Source organism: Lutra lutra, chromosome 1 (assembly GCF_902655055.1).
Source record: "Lutra lutra chromosome 1, mLutLut1.2, whole genome shotgun sequence".
Classification (NCBI taxonomy): Eukaryota; Metazoa; Chordata; class Mammalia; order Carnivora; family Mustelidae; genus Lutra; species Lutra lutra.
The window spans coordinates 61,171,238-61,198,602 of NC_062278.1; the positions used below are offsets into that span (position 1 = coordinate 61,171,238).

At 41.0% G+C, this 27,365-nt stretch overlaps 1 protein-coding gene across 3 annotated transcripts in view; it reads left to right on the plus strand.

The window, feature by feature from the left end:
- The window catches only part of SIDT1 (SID1 transmembrane family member 1), a 93,960-nt gene that overhangs the window by 28,690 nt on the left and 37,905 nt on the right, over window positions 1-27,365 (plus strand). For all 3 annotated transcript variants that reach the window (XM_047724953.1, XM_047724955.1, XM_047724962.1), the window contains 8 exons: window positions 2,976-3,097; window positions 4,254-4,424; window positions 11,289-11,334; window positions 14,867-14,968; window positions 15,812-15,895; window positions 17,616-17,703; window positions 18,633-18,704; window positions 19,130-19,223. In XM_047724953.1, coding sequence (XP_047580909.1) covers window positions 2,976-3,097; window positions 4,254-4,424; window positions 11,289-11,334; window positions 14,867-14,968; window positions 15,812-15,895; window positions 17,616-17,703; window positions 18,633-18,704; window positions 19,130-19,223 — 779 coding nt within the window. The remainder of the gene's footprint in view (window positions 1-2,975; window positions 3,098-4,253; window positions 4,425-11,288; window positions 11,335-14,866; window positions 14,969-15,811; window positions 15,896-17,615; window positions 17,704-18,632; window positions 18,705-19,129; window positions 19,224-27,365) is intronic.

The window sequence follows — 27,365 nt, forward strand, 5'->3', positions numbered from 1 at the left end:
AGTTAAAATACTGTATGATTCACAACAAGATACCACTTCACACCCACTAGGACAGTAATGATCAAGAAGATAGAAACAGGGGCACCTGGGTGGCTCAGTGGGTGAAGCCTCTGCCTTCGGCTCAGGTCATGATCTCAGGGTCCTGGAATCAAGCCCCACATCGGGCTCTCTGCTCAGCAGGGAGCCTGCTTCCCCAACCCCCACCTCTCTCTGCCTACTTGTGATCTCTCTCTCTCTCTCTGTCAAATAAATAAATAAAATCTTAAAAAAAAAAAAAGAAGATAGCAACAAGTATTGACAAGGATGTGGGGAAATTGAAACCCCTATATATTACCAGTAATGTAAATTGCTAGGATGTAAAATGATGAATCTCTTTAGAAAACATTTTGGCAGCTCCTCAAAAAGTTAAACGTAGAGTTGCCATGTCCTGTAATAATTCTATTTCTAGGTATACACTCAAAAGAATTGAAAACATATTCACACCAAAACTTGTATATAAATGTTCATAGCAGCATTGTTTGTAACAGCCAAAAAGTGGCAACAACCAAAATGTCCATAAACTGAAGGATACATTAAAAATGTGATACATGCATACAAAGGAATATTATTTAGCAATAAAAACAAATGCTATAAAATGGAAGAATTTTGAAAACATTATGCTAAGTGAAATAAGCCAAATACAAAAGGACATATACAGTTTGTATGAAATGTCAAGAATAGATAAATTCAAAGAGGCGAAAATTAGATTATTGGTTACCGGGGATTAAGGGAAGGAGGGAATGAGGAATGACTGCTAATGGGTACAGGGCTTATTTTTGGAGTGATGAACATATTCTGGAACTAGATAGTGGTTTTAGTTGTACAGCTCTGTAAATGTTCTAAAAACTACTGAATTATACCCTTTAAGAGGGAGTTGTGCAGCATGTGAACTATATCTCTATTTTTTTTTAAGATTTTATTTATTTATTTGTCAGAGAGAGAGAGAGCACATGCACAAGCAGAGGAAACGGCAGGCAGAGGCAGAAGCAGGCCCCTCACTAGGCAAGGAGGAACCCAATGCTGGACTCAATCCCAGGACTCTGGGATCGTGACCTGAGCCAAAGACAGATGCTTAACCAACTGAGCCACCAAGGCATCCCTGTACCTCTATTTTAAAGAGTGATAGAAGAACTGTCCACAAAAAAAAAATAATAATAAATTGGACTACATAAAAAAAATGCTTGGCAGTTGTCTATTGGAAAAACACTTCCATTTTCTTCTGCTCACACTAAACACTTCTGATACTAGATTGTGGGTTTTCGACACATCAAGTAATTCTGTGATACCAGCTGGGTGCCCTGCAGTTCAGTTCGGTTCTACCTGGTTTTAGCATCAGATCTCATAGGTTAAGATTAAGGTCAAGATTAAGCCCATAAGATTGCCCACCTCTCACTTAAGATGCCAATTACAAGTCCAGGTATTAGGGTAAATCTGAAAACTCCCAGAGTTTTCAGATGTAGTGAAAAGAAGGGCCATCTGTACCCCAATGTTTATAGTAGCAATGGCCACGGTCGCCAAACTATGGAAAGAACCATATAGGACAATGCCTAGATGACTCTGACATCTGAAGGGGCATAGCCCTGGGAATAAGAAGACTTGATGAGGTCCTTTGTCAATGAGGAGATGAACGATGAGAACGGTGGGAACATCATTGTGGGTGGAGGGGAAGGTCTGGATACAGACAGTATGAAGGACACAGAAGGAGTAGAATTCTACGACCTATTGACTGAGAAGGCTAAAGAAGTAGGAATCAAGGATGGCTCTCATCTAATGGTTCTCATTAGATGAAATGGCTTCCTGGTGAGGCCATTCAATAAGCAAGGAAATACAGATGAAATTAAAGTTGAGAGTGAAGAGAGTGATAGATTCCATTTCTGACAGGTAGAGTTTGAGGTGCTCATGGAACATCCAGAACTTAGGGAAAAGGTCTGCACTAGAGGTAGGATGTTGGTAGTTATCAGGGGCAGCTTAATTTCCATGGAAACATATAGAGCTTAGGCTCAAGAAAATGTTCCTTCATGAACAAGTGCTTCTTACCAAATTAATAAATTACTCTTGGATTGTTTCAACATTAAAAAAAAGCAAAGTTGTTTAATGAAGAATGATGTAAGAGAACCAAATAGTAGTTACATGATACCCCTGTGGTTGTTTCCTCTGTTTCCGTTTTGAACATGTAGAGCTGCAAGATTTTCTTCTTTCAGTTCTTCTCCCTAATAAAGAAGCTTTCAAGGGAACACTAAGGTTTTAATACAGCAGGAGGGGAAATCTCATGTGAAAGATCAAGTTCTGCTTTTTCATTCTGACCATGTCTTTTTCCTATTTTGTTCTTTCCATGTAGTCTATGGTATTACACAAAATAAAGGAAAACACCAGAACCATCTAGATCCAGGGCCACAGCTCAATTTTCTGTCCTTAAAACAGCCATGATAGTGTTAAATCCCTGGGGTTGATCTGTGTATTCAGAAGGAGCTGTGGAGCTGCTGATGGAGAAAAGCATTTTGTGTCAGGGACTGATTTATGCCTTGGAGCAGGGCAAAGAGAGAAATACTCAGCCCCTGTGGTATCTGTTGCTAGGGGAGCACCAGGCCATCTGCTAGGCTTTAATAAAACATGGCAATAACATTTTGGTTTGAAGCACAGAATGATTTAAGGAGCTTGCAGGTCTTTTTTAATTTTTTTGAAGATATTTGTATCTGTAGCATTTATATTCAAATGAGAAGAGACATCAATATCTTTCTTTCTCTCTTCTGGGCTTATTCTCAAAACCTTGGATTGACCGTCCAACGAAGCCTACCATTTGAAGCCTCCAGAATCTGGTTTCACTGAAGATCATGTCAGGTGGCAGCTATGATGTGTGTGTGTGTGTGTGTGTGTGTGTGTGTGTGTGTGTGTGTGTGTGTGATTTGCCTTACCCCTCTTTCTGCCCTGGCTCACAGGTGAACGCTGTGAGGGTCTATGTGAATAGTTCCTCAGAGAACCTTGACTACCCAGTTCTCGTTGTGGTTCGCCAGCAGAAAGGGGTGCTATCCTGGCAGGTCCCTCTGCTCTTCCAAGGACTGTAAGTAGATCTTCTCCTGGACAATTTTGCTACAGCTGTTTTCTTTCAATGACCTAGACCCTACTTGGTGTTTTCCCTAGTAAAAGGGGAACTCAGTCTTCTGGAATGTTGACATCACATGCATCCTAAGTGCAAATAATACTCATAACACATAACCCAAGCTGTCCAGGTCTGTTCAGTTTCCATCTTCTGTTTTTGTCTTTTAAGTACACCAGGCATCGAGCCAAATGTGGGGCTTGAACTCACAACCTTGAGATCAAGACCTGAGCTGAAATCAAGAGTCAGATGCTCAACCAACCAAGCCACCCAAGCACTCTGACTCTTTGAATTCAGATGAGCAAGCACTCTATGTAGATGTGTAGCACCCGGAAGAAGGTTTAGCATTTTCATTCTATCCACAATATTCTGTAGCTCTTGGTTACTGGATCATTCACTGAGAACAGGGCTGGGTTCAGGAATCAGCATAAGTGAGTAACACCTCCATTCTTCAAAATGCCCACAGAGTGTTCCTCCTTCATTCTATAGCAATTAAATGCTACTAAGTGCTAGAAACTAGGGAAACAGTAGTGGGGGAATTGGAAAACAAAATCCCTGCCCTTGTGTAGTTTATACTTTTGTAGGAGAAACTGTATAAGTTACTATTGCACTACTAAGAAAAAAAAAAAACAGAAGGCATTCAGACATAGGTACCTAGCATGGTGTTAACTCATTTTAGTGGCTGAGTAATTTGACAATTGAAACAATAGTAACTCTCATAGCCTTGACTTGGGCTGTGGGGCTTTTTTTTTATGTTCCATTTTGCAAAAGCTCAAAGAGTGGGAATATGAAATCAACTGGTTGTTTTATCAGCACAGTTTCCCCTTCAAAATTTGGTATTTTTTTCTTCATTGAATGAGGAAGATGGTGTAAGATAATGTAGACACCATCGAAGGGTGGTCATGGTCAGCATGAAGAGTCCTTGAGTCCCTGTTATGATATCACACAAGCCTATGCCCCAGACTAAATCACTATCAGTAGGTCCACTCTGAAATTTTATAACATAAGAAGTCGAAAACAAATTTGGAGAGAAATGAAATAAGATCGGCTTTTCTTCCTCACTTGTTCACCAAGTCTCTCTCTCATTTGTGCTTGTTTTTCCTTCCATCGGCTGCTGCAGATACCAGAGGACCTACAACTACCAGGAAGTCAGCCGTACTTTGTGTCCCTCAGAAGCAACCAATGAAACGGGACCTCTGGAACAACTGGTATTTGTAGATGTCGCCTCCATGGCTCCACTGGGTGCTCAGTACAAACTGCTGGTCACCAAGATCAAGCATTTCCAGCTACAGTAAGCAGGACGGTCTTGTGGCCCTTCTCTGTTCATTTGTCTGCTCTTCCCATGCTTGGGCGTGCTCAATCCAGCCTCCCTTCTGCCAAGTCTGCACTCAAGGAGGAAATCAGCTGCTTGGCATGTTGTGTTAGCACCTTCTGACCTTCTTGACAATGTATACCCATACAGATGAATGGACAGATGGACGAATGAATGGCTAGGATAGAGAAGTAGTCACAACATTTTTTCCAAGTCCCTCCATTAATTTTGGGTGTAGAAAAAAGTGACACAATAATTCCAAGAGCAAAAAACCCCTCACTCCCACCCCTGGTGGGGAATAAAGGTGGAAAAATTTCTCTGGTAGATAAAATCCACCCTGATTAATAAAGTGAAAGTTTCTAGGAGGGAGGTTTGAGCATTAGGATATATATTTTTAAAGTTTCCCAGGTGATTCTAACATGTAGCCAGAGTTGAGAACCACTACCTCTAAGTAATTTCTAAACATGGTGCTTACATTTAATTATTTTAATACTTAAATCTATTTAGGATATTAAACAATAGGGGAATTCATGATGATACATTTGAAGGAGGGGGCAGCCCATTCCTTGAACAGAGTGCAGTTTGAACTTCCGAGAAGCCTCACATTTACTGATTGGTCTCTGTGTCTTTGACCTGTTGCTGTCACCTGGTGGCAGTGTACTTGAATTCTCAAGCTGGTTTTCCTGGGAGGTTAATTAGACCCTTTGGAGGACTGAATTCTGTGAAACTGAAATCATAAGGTCACAACTCTGTGCAAGTGTTAATGAATGATAAGCTTGCTGGTGGGACTGCAAATCTATTCCCTCACATTGTTTTCTGTTTCCACTTCTTATAACATGACTTGACCTCAGCAACCAGACATTCAGAGCATTTCAAAATGCACACAATTACTATGGCTTTGACGAGAATAAGTAAGACTGAGAAGAGATGGTAACTGGGAATGGAAATATATTTGTGTCTCTTGTTCCTTGGCTCTGGATTGTCCCATACCAATCTTGCTGGCAACCCAGAAAGCCAGAGGATGGTGGTAATGGACAAGAGCTGGGGACCATGGTGAGATCCAAAGTCTAGATAATGAAAGAAACACTGAAAAATCAACTCAAAAATCCTAACATGGCAGTTTCTGTTGTATGTTATTGAGTGGCAGCCTGGAAGGTATCTGAAACATGTTTCAGGATTTTTTTTTTCTAGAATCATAAATTTTAAGAATGAAAGGAATTTTAGAAATTGAATCCACTCACCTCATTTTTACAGTTGAGCAAACTGATGCCCAGAGAGGTTAAGTGACTTAACTAAACACACAGCTAAGAAAGAGCAAAATCAGGACTAGAATCTCCTTCTAACTCCCAGTTCTGAGCTCTTCCCACTATAATATGCTATTTCTACTTCATGTTTAAAACTGTCCACCAAATTTTTATGTTGCCCTAAATATGTTTCTCAATTCCATGAAACATTTATTTATTCCAATCAAGTCTTAAAAATAAAATTCTGCCTTAAAGAATTACTTCCTTCCATCTAACTATCCCTCACCCACCTACACACACACACACACAGACACACAGCTTTTCCACCACTCATTGTCCCAAATTCCAGTGACCAGCATTCTGTGAAGTGGAGTGTGAAGTCACAGACAGGGAAGAGCCAGAGGCTGTAGGGGCAGGCCGACACCTCATCATGGGATGGGAGGAGCTTGGAAGGGATGTGAAGAAAGTTAGGTAGTTGTCTAAGTTGTCATAGTTGTATGGAGGATTTGAAGGAGACAAGACTGGAGGCAGAGAAATTAGAAGGCTTGATGCAGTGGTCAAGATAATAATGAGATGAACTGAAGAATTGAGAGATGAAACTGACAAAACTTGTTTGGATATGAGGAGTGAGGGAAATGGGAGAATCAAAGATGGCATCCTCCCTTGTAGATGGTGGTGCGACTAAGAAAATGAGAAGGTTGAGGAAGGAAGAGATGGTAAGTTCACTTTGGGACATGTTGAACTTCAAGTACAGATGTTGGGCAGAAGGTTGGCTATACACTAGCATGATACTCAGAAGAAAGGTCTGGATTACAGATAGCAGACTGAGTTTAAGTGCTTCGGGGAGGCTGGCCCACACAGTGCCTGAGGTGGAAGAATAGGAGAGAGCACAGAGAAACAGGTAGTAGCACCCAATCCTCTATATTTGAGATCTTGTATGCTGTGCTAGAGAGTTGTTGTTGTTGCTTTAAGATTTATTTATTTTAGAGAGTGTGCGCATGCACAAGTGGGAATGGGGGGAGCAGAGAGAGAGAGAAAGAGAGAAAACCCGAGCAGACTCTGCGCTGAGCATGGAGCCCCACACAGCGCTCAGTCTTATGACCCCAAGATCATGACCCGAGCCAAAATCAAGTCAGACTTTTAGGTGACTGAGTCCCCCCAGGTGCCCCTGCACCAGGGAGTTTAAATGCCACCTTTCAGGGGCGCCTGGGTGGCTCAGTGGGTTAAGCCGCTGCCTTCGGCTCAGGTCATGATCCCAAGTCCTGGGTTCAAGCCCCGAATCGGGCTTTCCACTCAGCAGGGAGCCTGCTTCCTCCTCTCTCTCTGCCTGCCTCTCTGCCTGCTTGTGATTTCTCTCTGTCAAATAAATAAATAAAAAATCTTTAAAAAAAAAATAAAAATAAATGCCACCTTTCAGTTTATGGGAGCCACTAAAGCTTTTAAGCAACAGGATAAAATAAACAAATCTTATTTTTAGAGATGAATTGAGTAGTCACATGGAAGATGAGTTGGAGAGAGGAGAGGGCAGAGACAAATAAGCAAATGAAAAGTTATTTGAATCGAGAAGAGTAAACAATGATTAGGAACTGAACATATTACAGCAGTAACGAAGTTGTAAGGGAGAGAAAGAGTCAAGTAATATACACAGGGATAATCCACAAATGCCAAAAAATATATGTGGCAGAATAAAAAATTCAGTCCTACCTGAGTACTTCCGGGCTCTGACCCTCCTCCAGCCTTCTAAGTAGGGATCTGAGTCTTTGTTTTGAGAAACTTGAGTGAGATAATACAGCTACCATCTCACTCAGTAGATTTTTTTTTTTAGGAAATGGGAGAGTGAAGAGGCTTTTAGACCATTTTGCCATGTGTCATACTATGTAATCGCCCTCTGGTGTTTGGGGATAGGCTACAATAATGATTTCCATTACTTTTCCAATTTTTTTCCTTACCAAATGCTACACTGGGCAAAGATGGTACTTCAGGTGGGTCAGGCACATCCGGGTTATTTATACACTAATAGAGTCAGTAAGACTTGGTGATCAATTAAATGTGGAAGTTGACAAAAAGGAAGTCCACGATGACTCCAACGATGATGTCAGAAGTCTGGTGAGGTTTACTACCCAAGAGCCATAGTGGGTCGGGATCAGGAAAACGATAGCACATTCCATTCTGATCCTGTGGAGTCTGAGGTGTTTGAGGGCCAACCAAGCACAGAAGCCCAGCAGGCGATCACACTCCCATGATGGGAGCTCAAGGGATAGCCCTGGGCTAGACGTGGAGACTTGAGATTCACTGATATTTTTTGTGAGTTTTGTGGCAATTGAATATGTATGTGATTTTTATGGCAATCGGATATATATATAATGTACATGGCTATGGAAAATGAGAAGGTCAAGAACAGCAGGTAACATTCTTATGTAAGGTATGGTCTGAAAAACCGGAGCTATCAAAAGCAGCAGAGCAGGCATAGCAGTTTTGTGGGAGAAAACCCAGGAAAGCAGGTGTCACAGAGCCCAAAGGAGGGAAGAGTTTCCAGACAGAGGGAGTGGTTGTCAGAGTCACATGTCCCAGAGAGGTAAAGTTAAGGATGAAGTCACTAGAGTTAGCAATTAGGAGGTGACTATTACCCTCACCAAAGACAACTTCAGGAAGATGGGAAAAGAATGCTCACAGTAGGGGAGAGAGGAAAAGATGAATGAGGGATGAAAGCAGAACATGATTTTAAGAAGCTGGTTTGTGAAGGAGAGGGCAGGTAGAGAATGACATCAAAGGAGTGAAATACAGGAAGGGGGGGCATTTTGTTGGGGTAGAGGGTTTTTTTGTTATTTATTTTGAAAGTGGTTGATATTGGTGTATATTTATAAGCCAAGGGTGTATAAAATTTACAGGACCGCTGAATTTTGTAGAAGCAGAGTCCTAGAGAAGGCAAGAAAGGGTGAGATGTAGCCCAGGCATGTGGAGTTTATACTCAGACCAGAGCGATGAGGTGGAAGTTTACCCATGACCAGAGGGTTGCTGGGAGGGTTGGGGGTAGCGAGGGGAGTTCATAACAGATGGCAGTAAGGAGATAACAGGGATTGGTATTCTGAAGTCCATAGTCCAAGTGAATAATAGGGCATAATTTCCTTCAGCAAACAAAGTGGGGGTTTTCCACACACACTGGTCTCTGTGCCAGGGGCTGGCTATCACAGGATGAAGAAGATGCCGGCAATCTCACAGTCTTCTCTGATACTCACCCCAAGAACAACTCAGCTTTGGTCCCTGCCTCTCTTCCCATCCTCCCTCTCTTCCCACCACCCTTTCCGTGTTCTTCTGTTTTATTACTCTTCTGTATAGGTTTCTCCTCTCACTCTTCTTCTCCTGTCTCCCTTATCTGCACACTCACCTCTCTGGATACCATCTGGTCCTTTCCTCTTCCCTCTCCCTCAAACTAAGCAAAACAAGGGAACAAAGTCAGCTTTTGAGTTTTTCTTATTTATTGAATAAACATTTATTTCCTGTGCTTAATTTGTTTAAACAAACAGGTTGAACATGTTACACTTCTTTCTCTAACGGTGAGCAGGAGTCTCTGCTTTGTTCTGTTGCTTAGTGATTCTTGGTAAAAATAAACCTTCCTCAACCTGGGGCAGGTGGCCCCCTGGGGAAGGAAGAAACATGTTTCAGCAGCAACAGACACAATGTTTATTTTGCCTACACTGTTGACTCTGTGAGAAAGAGAGGACTTAAATGAGATAGTCTTCAAGAAAATAATGGTTTTGAAGGTTGTACGTATTATACCCATAAGGAAAACATTAAAAAGAAGGGGGGAAAATCATATTGATGCCTATATATTCAGCTTTACAACTGGAATTCAAATGATAGGGGAGTATACAAAGGAAATCTCTGGCCAAAGGAAACTGGTTGCATCTGGACATCTCTTGCTGTGTGTAGCTAGCCAAAAGAATCAGTGTCTTTTTCTTTCCCCTGACCTGGCAACTGAACAGAACTGAGGCCATACACAGCATGGGGTCCCAAGGACTCTGGTCGTGGAATCTCAGGAGTCAACACACAACTGCGTTTTACACTGACTTTGCCTTCTTTAGCTGACTTGGGGCCACAAGTTTTCAATTGTTCAACAGAAGCAGTCCTTGACACTGATCGTTTCTGTTGGGAGTAGCTACACAAAAAATTGCAGCCACTGCTAAATTCTGCACCCAGTCTGCCAACAGCCTAAAACTGTTGGCCATTAAATTTAGAAATAGCGCTCAAGTTCTATGACTTCTAAACAACGCCTCCAATTATAAACTTCTTGTTAAATGTTTTGACGTGTCCTTTATAAAGGAATCTTCAGTTAAGTTTTTAAAACTTCTAACTTTTATTAAAGGAAAATTAGTAGTGGAGAGAAAGACTCTTTAGAGAGCACCAAGGGAAGGGGCCCAGGACAAGTTTAGGTTCAGGTTTCCTGAAATACAGGCCAGACTGGGGGGTTGGGGAGGAAAGGCTAGTCCCCAGGGGCCAGCACTGAGAATGCAGTGGGCTTGTGGGAGTGAGCTTCGCAGCTAAAGATGAGGCAGGAGCCAGAAAGTGTAAAAGGCCAAAAACAGCCCTTACAAAACTATAGAGAAGGCCAATTTGTCTTTGTGTGCTCCAGCTTCTTAATCCATTTCGTGTGTGTTCATGCCAGCCAGCCCTCTCTGCTACAAGGCTATGCTTGCCACGTGTTCCTCACACTCTCCTTTCCTCAGTGCTGGACTGCTGCTGTCTTTCACAGAAGAACAAAAATATCTAATAAAATTGTTCACAGTAAGGGGCGTCTGGGTGGCTCCAGTCATGATCCCAGGGTCCTGGGATTGAGCCCTGCATCCGGCTCCCTGCTCAGCGGAGAGCCTGCTTCTCCCTCTCCCTGCCTCTCTGCCTACTGGTGTTCTCTCTGTCAAATAAATAAACCAAATATTTTTTTAAAAATAGTTCACAGTAAATTACCAACTGGAGAGAAAACTGCTTCATCATATTCTTGTGGTGGTATTTGCATTTTAGAGGATGGCCTTAGAAAGCAATGTGTAACCTGAAGAGGACACAGTCATGGACAGGAATTTTACCTGGTGTGGCAGGCATTTGGAGAAGTGCTTGGGGTCAGGAGTATGCTTCTAGCCCCAGGGCCCCTCCCATGGTGACGATGTATTCACCACATTTAAAATAATGATCTTTTGCCATGGATACATCCAAATTATTTTGAAGTGCGACCTATATTATCCAAAAAGGACCTTAAGCCTTCTTTTCCTCTCTGTTTCAGCCCACTTCTGACACCTAAATCCTGTGCTTGATTGTAAAACCTTAAGAGAATCCAAAGGCAAAAGTGTCTGCAAAAGTAAACAAATAATTACTTTACTAGGTATGATGTCATGGGTATACAAAGACATAAAATTGATCCCCTCCCCAAACTGATCATTCTTGAGAGTTGAAAGCGAATCTTCATGCAGTTTACTTTGTCAGTTTGATGGCAAACGCTTTCCTTACATCGACTTTCAGATGGTTTTCTTTTACATAAATCATTTTTGCTTGCTAACTTAGCTTCTCTCTCACTTTTTCCCCTTTCCCCTCTCCCACTTTCATTTCTCAGGACAAATGTTGCCTTTCACTTCACTGCCAGCCCCTCTCAACCTCAGGTAAGTGAAGGGTTTCAAGGTTATCGTGATTCAATACCCTCCAGAAAGCCACAGTAATTGGGTAGAGTCAGCATGTGGTATTGCCTTAGACTTTCCACAGCTTGAGCTATATTTGCATTTTTGGCATGTTGTTCATATTACTTGAATTTTAGACACAACATTTAATCTTATCCCCTTAATTGATGTGAAATGGGAGGTATGACATCTGTTGGCAGATGTTCCTTGGCTCAACTTTTAGCAAACTGCGTGCCTGTTATGCACCAAGGACAGTATTCAACTGTACTAGGTGCTGGGGATATGAAGTGAAAGAGAAAAAGATGCAACTTCTGCCCTCATGGACCTTGTAATCAAAATGGGCACTGGGGGACCAGGGAGTGGAAGGCAAAACACAATACAGGTACACAAATAATTAACTGACCAGGAAATGCACTGAAAACAAGACAGACTTTAATTTCTACAGTGTTACAGGTAGAATAAATTAGTTATTCCTGTCATAAAGAGAGACCAGGAATGCTGACATGAGAAGAATTAGATATTTATGCTGTGCTTTCCATTAAACCATAATCATAAACAGAATAAATACTTGAAAACTCCCACTTAAGTTGCTTTTCTATGGACAATTCTAGCTCCTTTTCTCTTTCGCAGCTTCTAAAAGAGTAAAGTCGGGGTGCCTGGGTGGCTCAGTGGGTTAAAGCCTCTGCCTTCGGCTCAGGTCATGATCCCAGGGTCCTGGGATCGAGCCCCGTATCGGGCTCTCTGCTTGGCAGGGAGCCTGCTTCCTCCTCTCTCTCTGCTTGCCTCTCTGCCTACTTGTGATTTCTCTCTGTCAAATAAATAAAATCTTAAAAAAAAAAAATAAAAGAGTAAAGTCTATGCGATAGCAAGTTTATAACAGATTCATTTAATGTCCTGATATTTTTTGTAAATCTTCTGTAGGCTGTAATATAGCTTAGGTCATACATGGCTACTTAATTTTTTGTTTCAGATATGCTAAAACTGGGATTAACATAATCTATGGATACTGGTGTAACTCTATGACAAGCATTTATGTGCTGGTAAATATTGAACGACCAGTTCCCAGAGAGAAGCTCCTGATTTGTAGCACTTGCCCATTTCTGTGATGAAAATACCTCTATTCTGGCTAATCTCAAACTGCCAGCATGATGTCCTTGAATACAGAGTTGGGAAGAGATGGCACAATCAGCTCTCCAGACCTGTATGGGCCAGCTCCCACACATCTTTTCAGAGCTAAATTTCCCATAACTAGAGGGCCACAATCTCTCACCTTCAACATTTCCTGGCCACTTAATTCATGAAATATTTGACATCAGAGAGGGAGATAAACTGTAAGAGAATCTTAACTCTAGGAAACAAAGTGAGGGTTGCTGGAAGGGAGGGGGTGGGGGGATGGGGTAACTGGGTGATGGGCATTAAGGAGGACACGTGATGTAAAGACCACTGGGTGTTACAAGTAACTGATGAATTACTAAGCTCTACCTGGGAAGCTGATAATACACTGTATGTTAATTAATTGATTTTAAATTTTTAAAAAATAAATATAAAGCACTAGTGGCTAGGTGTAATGGGAGATATCTAAAGAGGGAGGAAAAAACTTACACCCCAACTATAGAAAGAGTCTAGTCTAATAGTGCTATACAGCACTATACTAAATATGGTAATGGAATGCTAGAGTGTACTTCCGGTTTGTAGAAAATCAGTGATGACTATCTATGAGAGCTTCCTCTTATTTTTAAAAAGGTATGTAAATATGAAAGTCTAAGTAGTTTGCATATAAATCTCAAACTGGAGTAAAACATCCTTAGAACAAACTAATAAAAAGAGAACTTTTTTGATGTCTATGCAACTTTGACCTTACTATTAACTGTTCCCATTTTGGCCGAAATTTTATATCCTCTTCAATTGTAGGACAGATTTTTCTATTTATATAAACTCACCCAAACTATTACACATTCTCACAGAACCTTTATTATCTGATAGAAGCAGGTTACAGAAACTACATAAGTAATGAAGACCCAAGGTGGTGATTTCTGGTCTGAAATCGAGCCATTGCTTTGGGTACTTGTCATTAGTTTCTTTCTGATAAAAGTAGATTTTCCAGGCAAGGGTCAAAAATATTTATTTGGGGTTGATGGTAATTTAGAGATAAAGAAGATTGATAAAATTTTGGCATATAGATAAAGCTTCAATAGCTATCTAATTTTTGCATAAAACCAACCCCTCTAATATATAGGAATATACACGATACTCATTATTGCTAACGGTGATTGCCGTAATGCTCATGAGTTACGAAGTTTGGCTTCCCTAAGAACCAAAAATACCTCTTGAGAATTCCAGAGCATTTACCTTTGGAAGAGCCCTGTGTTAAATATATGAATCAAGCTCCAAAATGAAAGGTCAGAATGAAGTGGGCTCCTGGGAGTGTTGCCATCTGTTAAAAGGCATGAACAGACTTCCAAGCAGCAGCATTAATGACATTCCTTAATCTTGAGGTTATTTTTTTTTCCCCATCAGAAGGCTTTGGATTATTGGACAACATTCTATTTTTATTGTTCTGGTTCTCAGTATAAGATTGGTAAAGAGGAGGCTGGAATACAAAATTAAGTTTTAACATGTTTTGTCTCTCCTTTAAACCGACAGATTTATTAGAGTCCTAGGATGCTGGGCTTGTTTTTGGTTGGTGTCCTCAAAATCTCTATGTCAAGCTTCTCAAACAGTTGCCACATTTATAATTATTAGACAGGAGTCTCCTTTCTTCATTTATTAGCAACATGTTTAAAACTCAGTGTTAATAAACAGTGGATTCATAATCTAATCTGGGTAAATGGTATAACTTCTTTCTATTATAAATGCTTCCTGATTCTGTTGATACCTGAGAAATAATTTTAAAGATGTCTCAGACTGCTCAAAATTGTAAACATAATTCAGGGTATGAAATAGTGCTTGATCTTTGAACAGAAATACCATCTCACTACACTCCAGCCAGGAAACAGATTCTTTAACAAGAAGTCTAGAGGCAAGGGTAGGTCTTGTGGTAATTCTTGCCTAAAGGAAGGTTGTTAAGAATCTTGAAGAACAGGCTTATCTGCTTTTCAAAGCGGAGCTTCCTGTTTCAAAAAAGGATCACCTAGAAATAAATGTCTTCGGGTTACATCTTGACTATCCCTAGTTCAAAGGGTTGGGAGGAATCTTCTTCAGCAGAAACTGGAATGAAGTGCAGGAAGGTTGAGTTGAGAGAGAAATGTTAGCAAATGAAATGACAACATTTCTGAAATGGCTACCTTGTTTTGTTCACTGCTGTGTGCCTAATATCTGGCACAAAGCCCAGAGCCCTGCACACAGCTGTTGCTCACTATATGTGAGAGGAATGGTTGACTGAATTAATGGAGATTTATGTCTGAACTTTGTGTCTAATGTGAGAGGAAACAATCCTATTCATGTAAAACCAGTTTGAGTTCATAACAGTAAAACTTTTTTGAATATTAACAAATCAATTTCTTTTTCTGATTCTCAGTATTTTCTATACAAATTTCCTGATGATGTGGACTCAGTTATCATTAAAGTCCAGTCTGAAATGGCTTATCCGTGTTCTGTTGTCTCAGTCCAGAATATCATGGTGAGTCTTAATAACGTGTCAGCCTTTCAATATGGAGCATTATATTGTCCCAGGACAAATGAAAGAGGAGGGTGAGGACCATGTCATCCTTTTACTCTGTATCTCCTGCAAAACTGCTAAATAATAAAAGCAGTATCTTGTGCACACAAGTGGATAATCTGTTTGGAGACACTGATTTGGGGGAGATAGAGAATACTTAATCCCTCACCAAAATAAACAAAGGGAAGAAGGAAGGGAGGGCAGATTGTGACAAAGAATATGGAAGACCAAACCGTGGGCTGCACAAGAAACATAGAAACCTACGGCTTAGCCTAGGTTTTAAAAATTTTATTGTAGGGGTGCCTGGGTGGCTCAGTCATTAAGCATCTGCCTTCGGCTCAGGTCATGATCCCACACTCTTGGGATCCAGCCTGGCATCAGGCTCCCTGCTCGGCGGGAAGCCTGCTTCTTCCTTGTCCACTCCCCCTGCTTGTGTTCCCTCTCTCACTGTGTCTCTCTCTGTCAAATGAATAAATAAAATCTTTTTAAAAAAAATTTTATTGTAACCATAGCCCCTTTTTGTCTCATAATGTGTTAGTAACAAATGGGAAAGGGGTCATACACTTTAAGACAAGCTTTTCAGGTCTCTTTGATATAAAGTGACCTTTAGAGGACACTTGAGAGGACTTTAGAAGTCAAGGCACCGAGTTTTAGGAGGACTGTTTCATGACTTTACTTGGAGAAAAGGTTTCCTGGTTTCTGGCCTAGTAAGGAACCCCTTGCTCTGTGATGCAGACAGAATGTGTGGTGTGTGTAGTATGGCCTTCGTGAAGCTTTCTTTTTTAACCTTCATGTGCATTACAGTGCCCAGTGTATGATCTCGACCACAATGTGGAATTTAATGGTGTCTATCAGTCCATGACCAAGAAAGCTGCGATCACCCTGCAGGTGAGACATCACTTCTGTGTTCACTATTGTCAACTACAATACATAGTTTATGGTCAGGTTACCTGTTGGACTAACATCCAGAAATTATCATTCACTGTGTGCCTTGGATCTCTTTCCTTTATGATAGGTTTTAAAATAAAGATTGCTGGGTGCCTGGGTGGCTCAGTGGGTTAAAGCCTTTGCCTTGGGCTCAGGTCATGATCTTGGGGTCTTGGGATAGAGCCCCACATTGGACTCCCTGCTCAGCGGGGAGTCTGCACCTTCTCCCTCTCCTTATACTCCTCCCTAACCCCTACTTGTGCTCTCTCTCTCACTCTTTCTCTCAAATAAATAAAATTTTTAAAAAATAAAAGTAAAAATAATAAAATAAAACAAAGATCGCTACTCCTGAAATCAAAGCCCAGGCCATGGGCTTTGCCCCATTCCCCTTGCGAAGTCCTGGGAGCCCATGATGCAGTGGGACACATATCTGACAGAGTGCTTAGAGAGGTAGGGTGAGATGCCAATCTCCTCATTGGGGGTTCCCAATTTAGTGTGAAGCTTGATCTATTTAAAGGAATTGAACCAATTCTAATACTCTATATACCTATAACAGTAACCAAAAGAGGACTTCCATTCTGGACAGAATGGATATGTTCAAAGGAATATAGATCACATGTGTATAGCAGTTCACCCTTTTGTCATTTGTCATTAAATTATTTCAATGGCAGTTTTATAGAAAAAATGAATATATATCATGTCAGTAGATTTTCAAAAAGATTCTGTCCCTGCCTTTAGGGTGGTGTTTACCTAAGTTACTTACAACTTGGTCTGTTCTCCAGGGTGAGGTGATACTGTTTACTGAATAACAAGGAATGAAGAGAGGTTAATTATAATTTAGCTATCAAATGTCAAAAGTTCTATTAAGCTTTAATTTCCTAGTGCTTCAGTTTTGATACACCAAATAGCTGTTCTTGTTCACTCATGAGTAAGGGGCCTGGGACACAGAGAAGCACACTTAGAGAAAGTTAAAGCCAGGACTTAACAACTCAGGTCTCCTCACTTAAATCTTCACATCCCTAACCTAAATTACTTAATTGTGGCTGTGTGACTTTCAGGAAAGTCATTTATCATTAGATTTTTTTTTTATTTCTTAAAGATTTTATTTATTTATTAGAGAGAGAGAGTGAGTGCACAAGCAGGGGGAAGGGGCAGAGGGAGAGGGAGAGGCAAACTCCGCGCTGAGCAGGGAGCCAGATGTGGGGCTCAATCCTAGGACCCTGAGATCGTGACCTGAGCTGAAGGCAGATGCTTAACCCACTGAGCCACCCAGGCACCCCTATCATTAGATTTTTAAATAATAAAGACTTAATATAGTGAACCTAAAACACTCTAGAGTATGCTTATTTTAAAAACAGCATATACAAGTAATAATTATTAAACACAGGCTGTTGACATATTTTTTACCTGGGACCTATTACAGTTCTAAGCACCTAAGTGGACACAACATAGAGTGAAATTAGAATAGTGTATCTATTTGCTTGAAATTTTTGTGTGTAACAATTATTTTATTGTGGATAAAATCTGGAGTAAATCATGGGTATCTGAAGGTTCTTTCTAAGAAATAAGAGGGCAGGGGTGAGCTCCACTTTTCTTCTCTTTCCTCTCTTCCTGCCCCCCATGGACTTTCTCCCCTTTTGCTATCCTTTCTTGCTCTCACTAGTTGTTATGTCTCACACAGAAGAAGGATTTTCCAGGCGAGCAGTTCTTCGTGGTATTTGTGATAAAGCCTGAAGATTACGCCTGTGGAGGATCTTTCTTTATCCAGGGTAAGAAACAGTCCCTCAGACCACGTGAGGTATATACTCTCAGTAGACCTTTTACTCAACAGATATTTGGTTTTATCAAATAATGATTTTACATAGCATATCAGGGTCCACTTTCTAAGATCAATTTGGTAATGGAGCCACTGTATTTATCAGCAGTTATCATTTCCACAGGATATACAAGGAAAATTCAAAGTTCTCAGTTTCAGTTGCCAAAATTATACCTGGCAAGATGGTAAGAAAGCAAAGTGGGACAGTTTCTCCCCATGACAGGGATTGTGTGAGCCCATAGGCACAGGATAGATGGTTCTGGGTAACTACCCAGGAACCACTGTGGGAAAGGCACAGGCTGTTGACTGAAAACCAGACCCTCGGCAGCTGATGAGCCACACATGATTAACACAGAGGGTGTCCACTATTGAGTTTAACATGGTTCCCTTGCCATTAGGTGAAATTTCAGCTTATGCATTCTTTAATCTCTTAATTATGCAGTCTAGAGTTTTGCCAGTGTCCATTGATCTTTGGTAAACTACAAGTCCTTCTATGACTATATAACAAAAAACAAAGTTTCACTGGCTGGAATAATGCAAACCAAAAGATGAGACAGCTTTTGTTTTTGTGGCTGTTTCCTTCAGATGTCTGTGGCCTACTGAGCCACACGGATAGCAGAGGAAGGGTCTTCACTCGAGAAGGGGGGGCTGCAGTCTCGTTGCTTCAATACTACCAAAATGCACCCAAGCAAAGGCCAAATTGAATGTTCGGCCCAAAGGGGTATCAGATGGTCTGCAACTTTGGAGGTTAGGTTTTCCTCTAGTTCTTGCTACAAGAAAATTCAACAACCAGAGCTAATGGTGGACAGTTTTGAACAACTGTTCAGATGAAAGGCCAAGAACCAAGTATCTGATCTACTGTGCCTCGTTCTTTTTTACCAGAAAAGGAGAACCAAACCTGGAATCTACAACGAACAAAGAACCTTAAAGTGACCATTGTTCCTTCCATTAAAGGTGGGTGTTGGCTCTAGGATTCAATGGAGAAAGATTTCTATGTCAGGAAGTCAGTCATATGCATCGTTGCTTATGTCATCCTTCCAGAGAAATATCATAAGAAAACTGATATTTAACTTAGAGATAGAAGAGACAGTCAAAGCATTCTGTTAAATCTCTTCCAGAAAGAGAGGGAACTCAATTGTGAAGTTGTATACAGGAAGTCCCTTCCTAGCTTCCACGGGGTACTCATGACTGTGAAAGGTGGCATTTGTGGATAAAGTCTGGGGCAACTCCGGCAGCTTTGCTGCCTTTGCAGCAAATGGAAATGTATTAGGATTTCAGAATGGGTGTGATGGAGATGGGCCCTTGAAGCTGTCCTGTCCCAAACATGGTCCTCTTTTCTCCTGAGGACTCGCTGACTAAAGTTGTTTCTCTTCCCTCAGGATCTGTTTATGTGAAATCCATCCTTCTCAGTTCCCTCATCTTCTTCTCCTTCTACTTGGGATGCCTGCTTATCGCATTTGTTCATTATATCAGGTAGGTCAAGAGTATCAAGAAATGTTCACCCCTTCTCCTGTCTCTGCACAGGGATTAGAGCATTGGGCTTTAGAGCCGTATTGACTAGATTCAACTCTACCTCAACCACCAGCTGTGTGACCTTGGGCTAGTTACTAAACATTTCTGTGCTTCAGTTTCCTACTCATCAAAATGAGATCATAATTTCCCTCCTGGAATTGTAAAACTGCAGTGTTTATGTCAATGTCCTACACAGAGTAAGTGCTGGTAGAGTGTTAGTTCTTTTCATAGTTAATAAAACCTCAACGGAAAGACAGTGTGGGTATTTTTTTGGACCAGAAAGTCCTATAAATCCTATGGACTGTAGGAAATGATGAGTTCTTCCTAATATGGAGAAACACATTAGATATTCCATTAATAGTTTTAAATATTCCATCAATGAGTAAATTAATGCCTGAAATAAATCTTGAGGTATAATAAATAGCAGGGGTGATGTGCTCTGCTACTGCATTACCAGCTGCTTTCTTTCTACTGCAGCATCAATTTTCCAGTAAAATGTCCCTGGAGAGATAAAAGGAGATGATTGTACTGTAATTTGACCAAGACAATTTCCCTTCCCAAGAGTTTGGAGCCCATAATAAAAAGAGCCCCAGTTTCTCCTTACATCTCTGAGCAGACCCAAACACTGTGAATTCTGTACTTTGTTGTGGTCTCTGGGAAACAACTACAAAGGAATGGCAGAAGGCCTATAATAAACAAATGTTCTTTCCCATCTTGAACATGTAAAGAAAACAAAGCATGGGTTTTCAGCACAGAGTTCTCAGACTACTGGGCAAGTTCATGGCATCAGTAGAAAACCTTCATGGCCACTACTGGCACAGAGCTGTCTCAGTGATCCAGGCCTCTTTCTGGTTCAAACAATAACTCTCTTCAGGGAACTTTATAGAGCTTTTCAATTGAGAAACTGAATTTTAAATCCCTGGGACTACCACTGGCCACATCTGGCACAATTTGACCATCAAAATCATTAAGAATAATACGGTTATAAACCATTGAGAAAAATAGAAATCCGTGAATCCAAACTGATAAAGAAAAGAAGGAAGGAAGGAAAGGAAAGGAAGGGAGGAAGGGCAAGCCTAAATACCTCCAGATACAAATCTGAAGTCACTAAAACAGGCACACATTAGGGAAGGGAACCATTAGCAAATGCTGACAGTGTAAGGGAGGACTCTTGCCTACATCAGAATGCCAAAAGCTGACTTGAAAATATGAAGGGAGTGCTGCAGTTGGAAAATCATCATTTTGCATAGATTAAGAATCATCAGTGGATACTAAACTAAGAGGGAAATCTGATGAGAATCAAGGTACTGCACTGCCGTAAAGTGCATCCCCATGATTTGCTTCCTAGTTGTAAGGGAAACATAGTGACTCTACAACGGAAACGCAGACACAGATTAGCTGGGTGATCAAAATTAATGTGAGCAAGGGGAAGAGGACATGGGATGCTCTGAGGAGACAGCACCATGGATGCAACAGTCCAGCCAGAAATGCATATTTTGTATTAAATCCTGAGGGAAGATTGATACAATTCAAAATGACAAACACTCTATTAGAATGTGTATTCAAAGACAAAGGCAGACCTCGTGGCCTAGATTGAAGGAGACAAGAGATATGGGCAACTAAAGGCAATACCTGGTCTCAGATTGGATCTTTTGCTAGAAGAAGAATATGCTATAAAGGACATTATTGGATCAGTTAACAAAATCGCACTACAGACACATTAGATAAGAGTAACATATTGAAGTCGAATTTGCTGAATTTGATGGTATTGTGGTTAAGTAAGAGAATATCAGAATATCTTTATTCTTTGCAAGTATTGAGGGTGCCTGGCTGGCTCAGTCAGTAAAGCATGGGACTCCCGAGGTCCTGAGTTTGAGCCCCATGTTCGGTATACGGTTTACTTTAAAAAAATGGAAATACTTGGGAATAACAGTTCATGACATAAGCAACTTACTTTCACATGATTCAAAAAATTATATATATTTGTGTGTGTGTTATATATATACACATATATATTATACACATGCAGAATGATAAAGCAAATGCGCTATCATGCTAACAGTAAGTGAATCTAAATAAAGGCTATATGGGTGTTCTGTATTTTATTCTTTCTTTTACCACTTCTCTGTAAATTCAAAGTTATTTTCTAATAAAAGTTAATAACAAAAACCCCAGTGTACAGGCAAACATATCTGGAAAGTATATACATTAACTGATTACCAGCCTACTTACTTTACTAGATCACAATGGCTGACATTTAATAGGTACCCTGCTGGGCCTCTGAGCTGATTATCTCATCAAATACCCTACAACAAGGACTAGTATTATCACCACTTGAAGGTTAAGGAAATTGAGGCCTAGAGAGGTGAAGCAGTTGAACCAAAAATTCATAGCCAATAAATGAGGGAGCTGGGATTTATCTGAACTTGCAGACAGCCTGGGTCCAGAGCCTGCCAGGCTGGTCAAGACAGATCTGGAGTGGTCAGGGCATGTGAGGGAGAGCAGTCCTGATCAGGGAGGCCAAGCCAAAAGTCGGGCCCCCCAACATGGGTACGATTGGAAAAGGACCCAAAAAGCTTTCCATTTTGACTCAGATGAGCTCCAAGCTCAAGCAAAAAGAAGTTCATCTCTTCTGCCTCTCTTAGGAAGACCATCTCTATGCCTGATGATTTAAATTTTAGAAGATAGGATTTTTACCTCATTAGTTAACTAGCATGGGTAATCAACATACAAACAGACAAAAAGTTAAGATCTGGATATCAGTCTCCTTAAAGTTGTCATTCGGCCTACAGAAGCAAGCACAGTTTTTACAAGTTGTGGTATAAGGCTCTGTTGAAACCTCTGGCCGCCGGATTATTTTGCTACAGTCGACTGCACAAGCATGGATTCTTTCCAAATATAGAGAAACTGAAAATAGAAATCTAGAGACATAAGAACTATCTGGCATTCTTTTTTTTTTTTTTTCTTTTTAAAGATTTCATTTACTTATTTGACACACAGAGATCACAAGTAGGCAGGGAGAGAGAGAAGGGAGGAAGGAGGCTCTCCACTGAGCAGGGAACCCGATGCAGGGCTTGATCCCAGGACCCTGAGATCATGACCCAAGCCGAAGGCAGAGGCTTTAACCCACTAAGCCACCCAGGTGCCCCCTATCCGGGATTCTTAATAAGAGGACAGACTGAGGGAAAATGTTAATGGGACTCTTCCCTCATTGAACTAAGCAGAAATAACAAAGTGTTCTACAAAACCAAATGAAGGCAGTCCTGGAGCATAAGGCCACTTGCTTGGTGAGCTCCCTGTACTTTATTATTAATGTATGTGGGGTTTGCAGTATATGCTATGAAGTCAGGATGAAACATGAATAAGAGACTTGGCTCCCACCCTCAGGAAGCTAAGAATCCAAGTACTAGCTGTACTGACTTGAACCTAAACCCCCGTTCCCCTGCCATTCCCAGCCACAGTCCATTCAACAAGCATTCAAGGAGCCACTACAATAAATGTGCCGACCCTGGGCCAAACACTGGATACATGTTCTCTTACTCATTTCTCCCAACCATCCTGCCAGACATTGAGTTCAAACCGCACACTCCTGAGAGCATTCACCCTTCCCTTGCTTCTTCCACTGGTTATCGATGGCCACAGTAATGCTGCATAACAACCATAAAAACTCCAATGTCATACAGCAATAAGTAGTTAAGTTTACTTAAAAATCTCTGGGTCAGCAAGATGCTGCTGCTAATCCAGACCAGGCTCAGAGCTCTCAGTTGGGTGTGGTCACAGAGTGAGATCACCTGGCGAGTCCGCGAGAGCGGGCTCCTGCTGGACCGGCCTCAGCGGCCCTTGATCTCTCCCATTCCAGCTGGCTGACCCTGGCTTCCTATATCTCCGAGAGAGATGACAGAAGAGCGCAAGGCCTGCTTAAGATGTAGGGTCAGCAGTGGCATTGTATCACTTCTCCCTTCCAGTAGTCAACACAAGTCCTGCGGCCAGCCTTGATTCCAGAGGTGAAGATACAGACTCCACCTTTTTTTTTTTTTAAAGATTTTATTTATTTATTTGACAGAGAGAGATCACAAGTAGACGGAGAGGCAGGCAGAGAGAGAGGGAAGCAGGCTCCCCGCTGAGCAGAGAGCCCGATGCGGGACTCGATCCCAGGACCCTGAGATCATGACCTGAGCCGAAGGCAGCGGCTTAACCCACTGAGCCACCCAGGCGCCCCCAGACTCCACCTTTTGATGTAAGGAGCTGAATGCAAGAGGAGGTGTCACCATTTTGTAATCAGCTGGCCCTGTTCTCATCTCCTTTTTCTCTTTGCACCTGGGATACTGCCCGCCTCAGCCTAGCTTTCTAAATCATTTAACCCCTCTACTGAAGAATTTTGTCAGCTCCGAAACCTATGGCAAATGTGGATAAAGGCTGTTAGTACAAACACATCATCTTTTATGAGTCCATAGAATTGCTTGCCAGTTAATATCACTAGGATTGTTTTAAAAGGAGATTTCAACAAGTGTTGGTGAGGATGTGAAGGAAAAGAACCTTTGTGAACCGTTGGTGGGAATGCAAACTGGTGCAGCCACTGTGGAAAACAGTATGGAGGTTCCTCAAAAAGTTAAAAATAGAGCTACCCCATGATCCAGTAATGGCATTACTGGGTATTTACCACAAAGTGCAATAGCATTAATTAAAGAGTATTATGCTAAGTGAAATAAGTCAGTCTTCTAGAGAGACAGAGACAGACCATATGACTTCACTCATGTGGAATCTAAGAAACAAAACAAATGAGCAATGGGGGTGTGGGGGAATAAGAAAGACAAAGCAAGAAACAGACTCTTAACTATAGAGAACAAACTGATGGTTACTAGAGTGGGGGGGCGGGGGATCAGTGAAACAGGTGAAGGGGATTCAAGAATGCACTTACCATGATGAACACTGGGTAATGTATAGAGTTGTTGAATAACTATTTGTACACCTGAAATCAATATAACACTGTATGTTAACTATACTGGAATTAAAATTTTAAATTTAATTTTTTTTTAAAAAGGGACTTTGCCAGAGCTTCATTTGCCAGCTAAAACAGTTAATCCAAATTGTAGCTGCTCTCTTTAAAAATATGTTTTTTTCATTCAACAAACATTTAGTTATAATTTCCTATGTGCCAGGCTCTGTCCCAGAGCTTAAGGATGCAGTGGTGAACAAGACAGTCTAGGGACGCCTGGGTGGCTCAGTTGGTTGGACGACTGCCTTCGGCTCAGGTCATGATCCTGGAGTCCCGGAATCGAGTCCCGCATCGGGCTCCTGGCTACATGGGGGGTCTGCTTCTCTCTCTGACCTTCTCCTCGCTCATGCTCTCTCTCACTGTCTCTCTCTCAAATAAATAAATAAAATCTTTAAAAAAAAAAAAAAGTCTAGATCTGGCTCCAAAAGAACTTATATTTTACAAAGGAAAAACACACAAGCAAGCAATTAATAAGGCAAATAATTTCAGCTAGTGACAGGAGGAGAAAAAAAAAACACTGTAGTGTGATAGAGAATGGATTGGGAAAGCTACTTTAGATTTGATTTGTTCAGCAAGGAAGATCTCTCAGAAGTGAGACTTCAATAGCAAAAAGGAGCCAACCATGTGAGAATGTGGTGAGAGAGTGGCCCAGACAGAGAACAATAGCAAAGGCCCTGAGGCAGGGATGAGTTTGCTGTGTCTAGGAACAAAAGAGGTATGAAGAGAAGTTCTTCCACCAAACATACTAGGATCAGGAGTGTGCAACTTCTAGAGTTGCCATCTGGAAGTAAACAAGAGCACGTACCAAAGCACAAGCATGTCTAACCCCTAACTTTCCTCCTCCCTGACTCTAACCTCACATCCAAAAGAGATGCTCCTTTTGTGAGAAGATGGTAATTCACATTTTAGTGTTTCACGGACATTCCCAAATGATATACCTGGCTTTTTTAGTAAAAGTTTACTGACACATAATTCACAGATCATAAGATTCACCCTTTTAAAGTATACAGTTCAGTGGTTTTTAGTATATTCACAGTTGCAAAAACCGTCACCACTATTTGATTTTCATCACCTCTAAAGAGAAACTTTCATCGAGATTACAGGATATAAGATCGATATACAAAAATCAGTTGTATTTCTACACACTAGCAATGAACAATCCAAGCATGGAGTTAAGAAAACAATTCCATTTTCAATAGTACCAAAAATAATAAAATACTAGGGGCATATGGGTGACTCATTAGGTTGAGTGTCTGACTCTTGGTTTTGGCTCAGGTCCTGATCTGGGATCGAGCCCCACATGGGGTGGAGATGCCCGTGCACACTCAGCAGGGAGTCTGCTTGAGGATTCTCTCTCTCTCCCTCTGCCCCTCCCTCTGCTCACACTCTCTCTCCAAAATAAATAAATATTTTTAAAAATAATAAGAAACTGGGGCACCTGGGTGGCTCTGCCTTCAGCACGGGTCGTGATCTCAGGGTCCTAGGATCAAACTCCGCATCCAGGGTCTCTGCTCAGTGGGGAGCCTGCTTCCCCCTCTCTCTCTGCCTGCCTCTCTGCCTACTTGTGATCTCTCTCTGTCAAATAAATAAACAAAATCTTTTTAAAATAATAATAATAATAAACTTAATAAATTTAACAAATTAAATATAAAATTTGTACACTGAAAATGACAAAACATCCTTGAAACAAATTAAAGAGGACCTAAATAAATGGAAAGATGTCCCATGTTCATGGTTTGGAAGAATGAATATTACTAAGATGGTGTAGTAAAATCATGGTCCCCAAAAGATGTCCAAATCCTAACATCCAGAACTTGTAAACATGTTACTTTACATAGCAAAAAGAAATTTTACAGATGTGATAAATTATGGACATTGTTCTGGATTATCCATGTGGGTACAATCTAATCACAAGGGTCCTTGTAAGAGGGAGACAAGTGGGTCAAGGGCAGAAGGAAATGTGATGATAGAAGCAGAGGTTGGAGCAGTGCACTTTGACGGTAGAGGAAGGGACTATGAGTCAAGGAATGCAGGTGGCCTCTAGGAGCTAGACAGGGCAAGGAAAAGTATAATCCCCCAGGAGAGTCTGGAAGGAATACAGCCTTGCTTGCTACCTTAGTTTTAGCCATATAAGATGCATTTTGGAATTCTGACATCCAGAACTGTAAGATAATAAATTTATATCATTCTAAGCCACTAAGTTTGTGATAATTTTTTATAGCAGCAACAGAAACTAAAACACATTGGGCAATACTCCCCAAACTGATCTATAGATTCAAAACAATCCCTATCAAAGTCCCAGCTGACTTTCTCACAGAAACTGACAAACTGATCTTAAAATTTATAGGGAAATGCAAGGGACCCAGAATAGGTAAAATAGTCATTAAAGAAAAAAAAAAAAAAAAGAACAAAACTGGAGGTCTTACACCTTTTGATATCAAAACTTACTACAAAGCTGCATAATCAAAACTTTGGCACTGATATATGGAAAGACATATAAATCAATGGAATAGAATAGAGAGTTTAGAAATAAACTCCTTACATCTATGATCCTATTTTTAACAAGGGTACCAAGATAATTCAATGGAGAAAGGATATTCTTTCCAACAAATATTGTTGAGACAACTGGGTATCAACCTGAAAAAGAACACAGTTTTGTCCCACCTTACACCATAGGAAAAAATTAACTCAAGGAGTGCCTGGATCGCTCAATCAGCAGAGCACGTGACTCTTGATCTCTGGGTCATGAGTTCAAGGCCCACAGTGGGTGTAAGGATTACTTAAGAAAAAAAATCTTTGGGGTGCCTGGGTGGCTCACTCAGTTAAAGCAGCTGCCTTCGGCTCAGGTCATGATACCAGGGCCCTGGGATCGAGCCCCACATGGTGCTTAGCAGAGAGCCTCCCTCTGCCTCCGCCTGCCGCTGAGCCCACTTGTTCTCTTTCTGTCAAATAAATAAATAAAATCTTTAAAAAAATAAGAATAAACTTAAATAAAATAAAATCTTTTAAAAAATGAACTCAGATCAAAGATCTAAATATAAGAATTAAATCTATAAAACTCTTAGAAGAAAACATAGGTGTAAATCTTTTGTAACCTTGGATTAGGC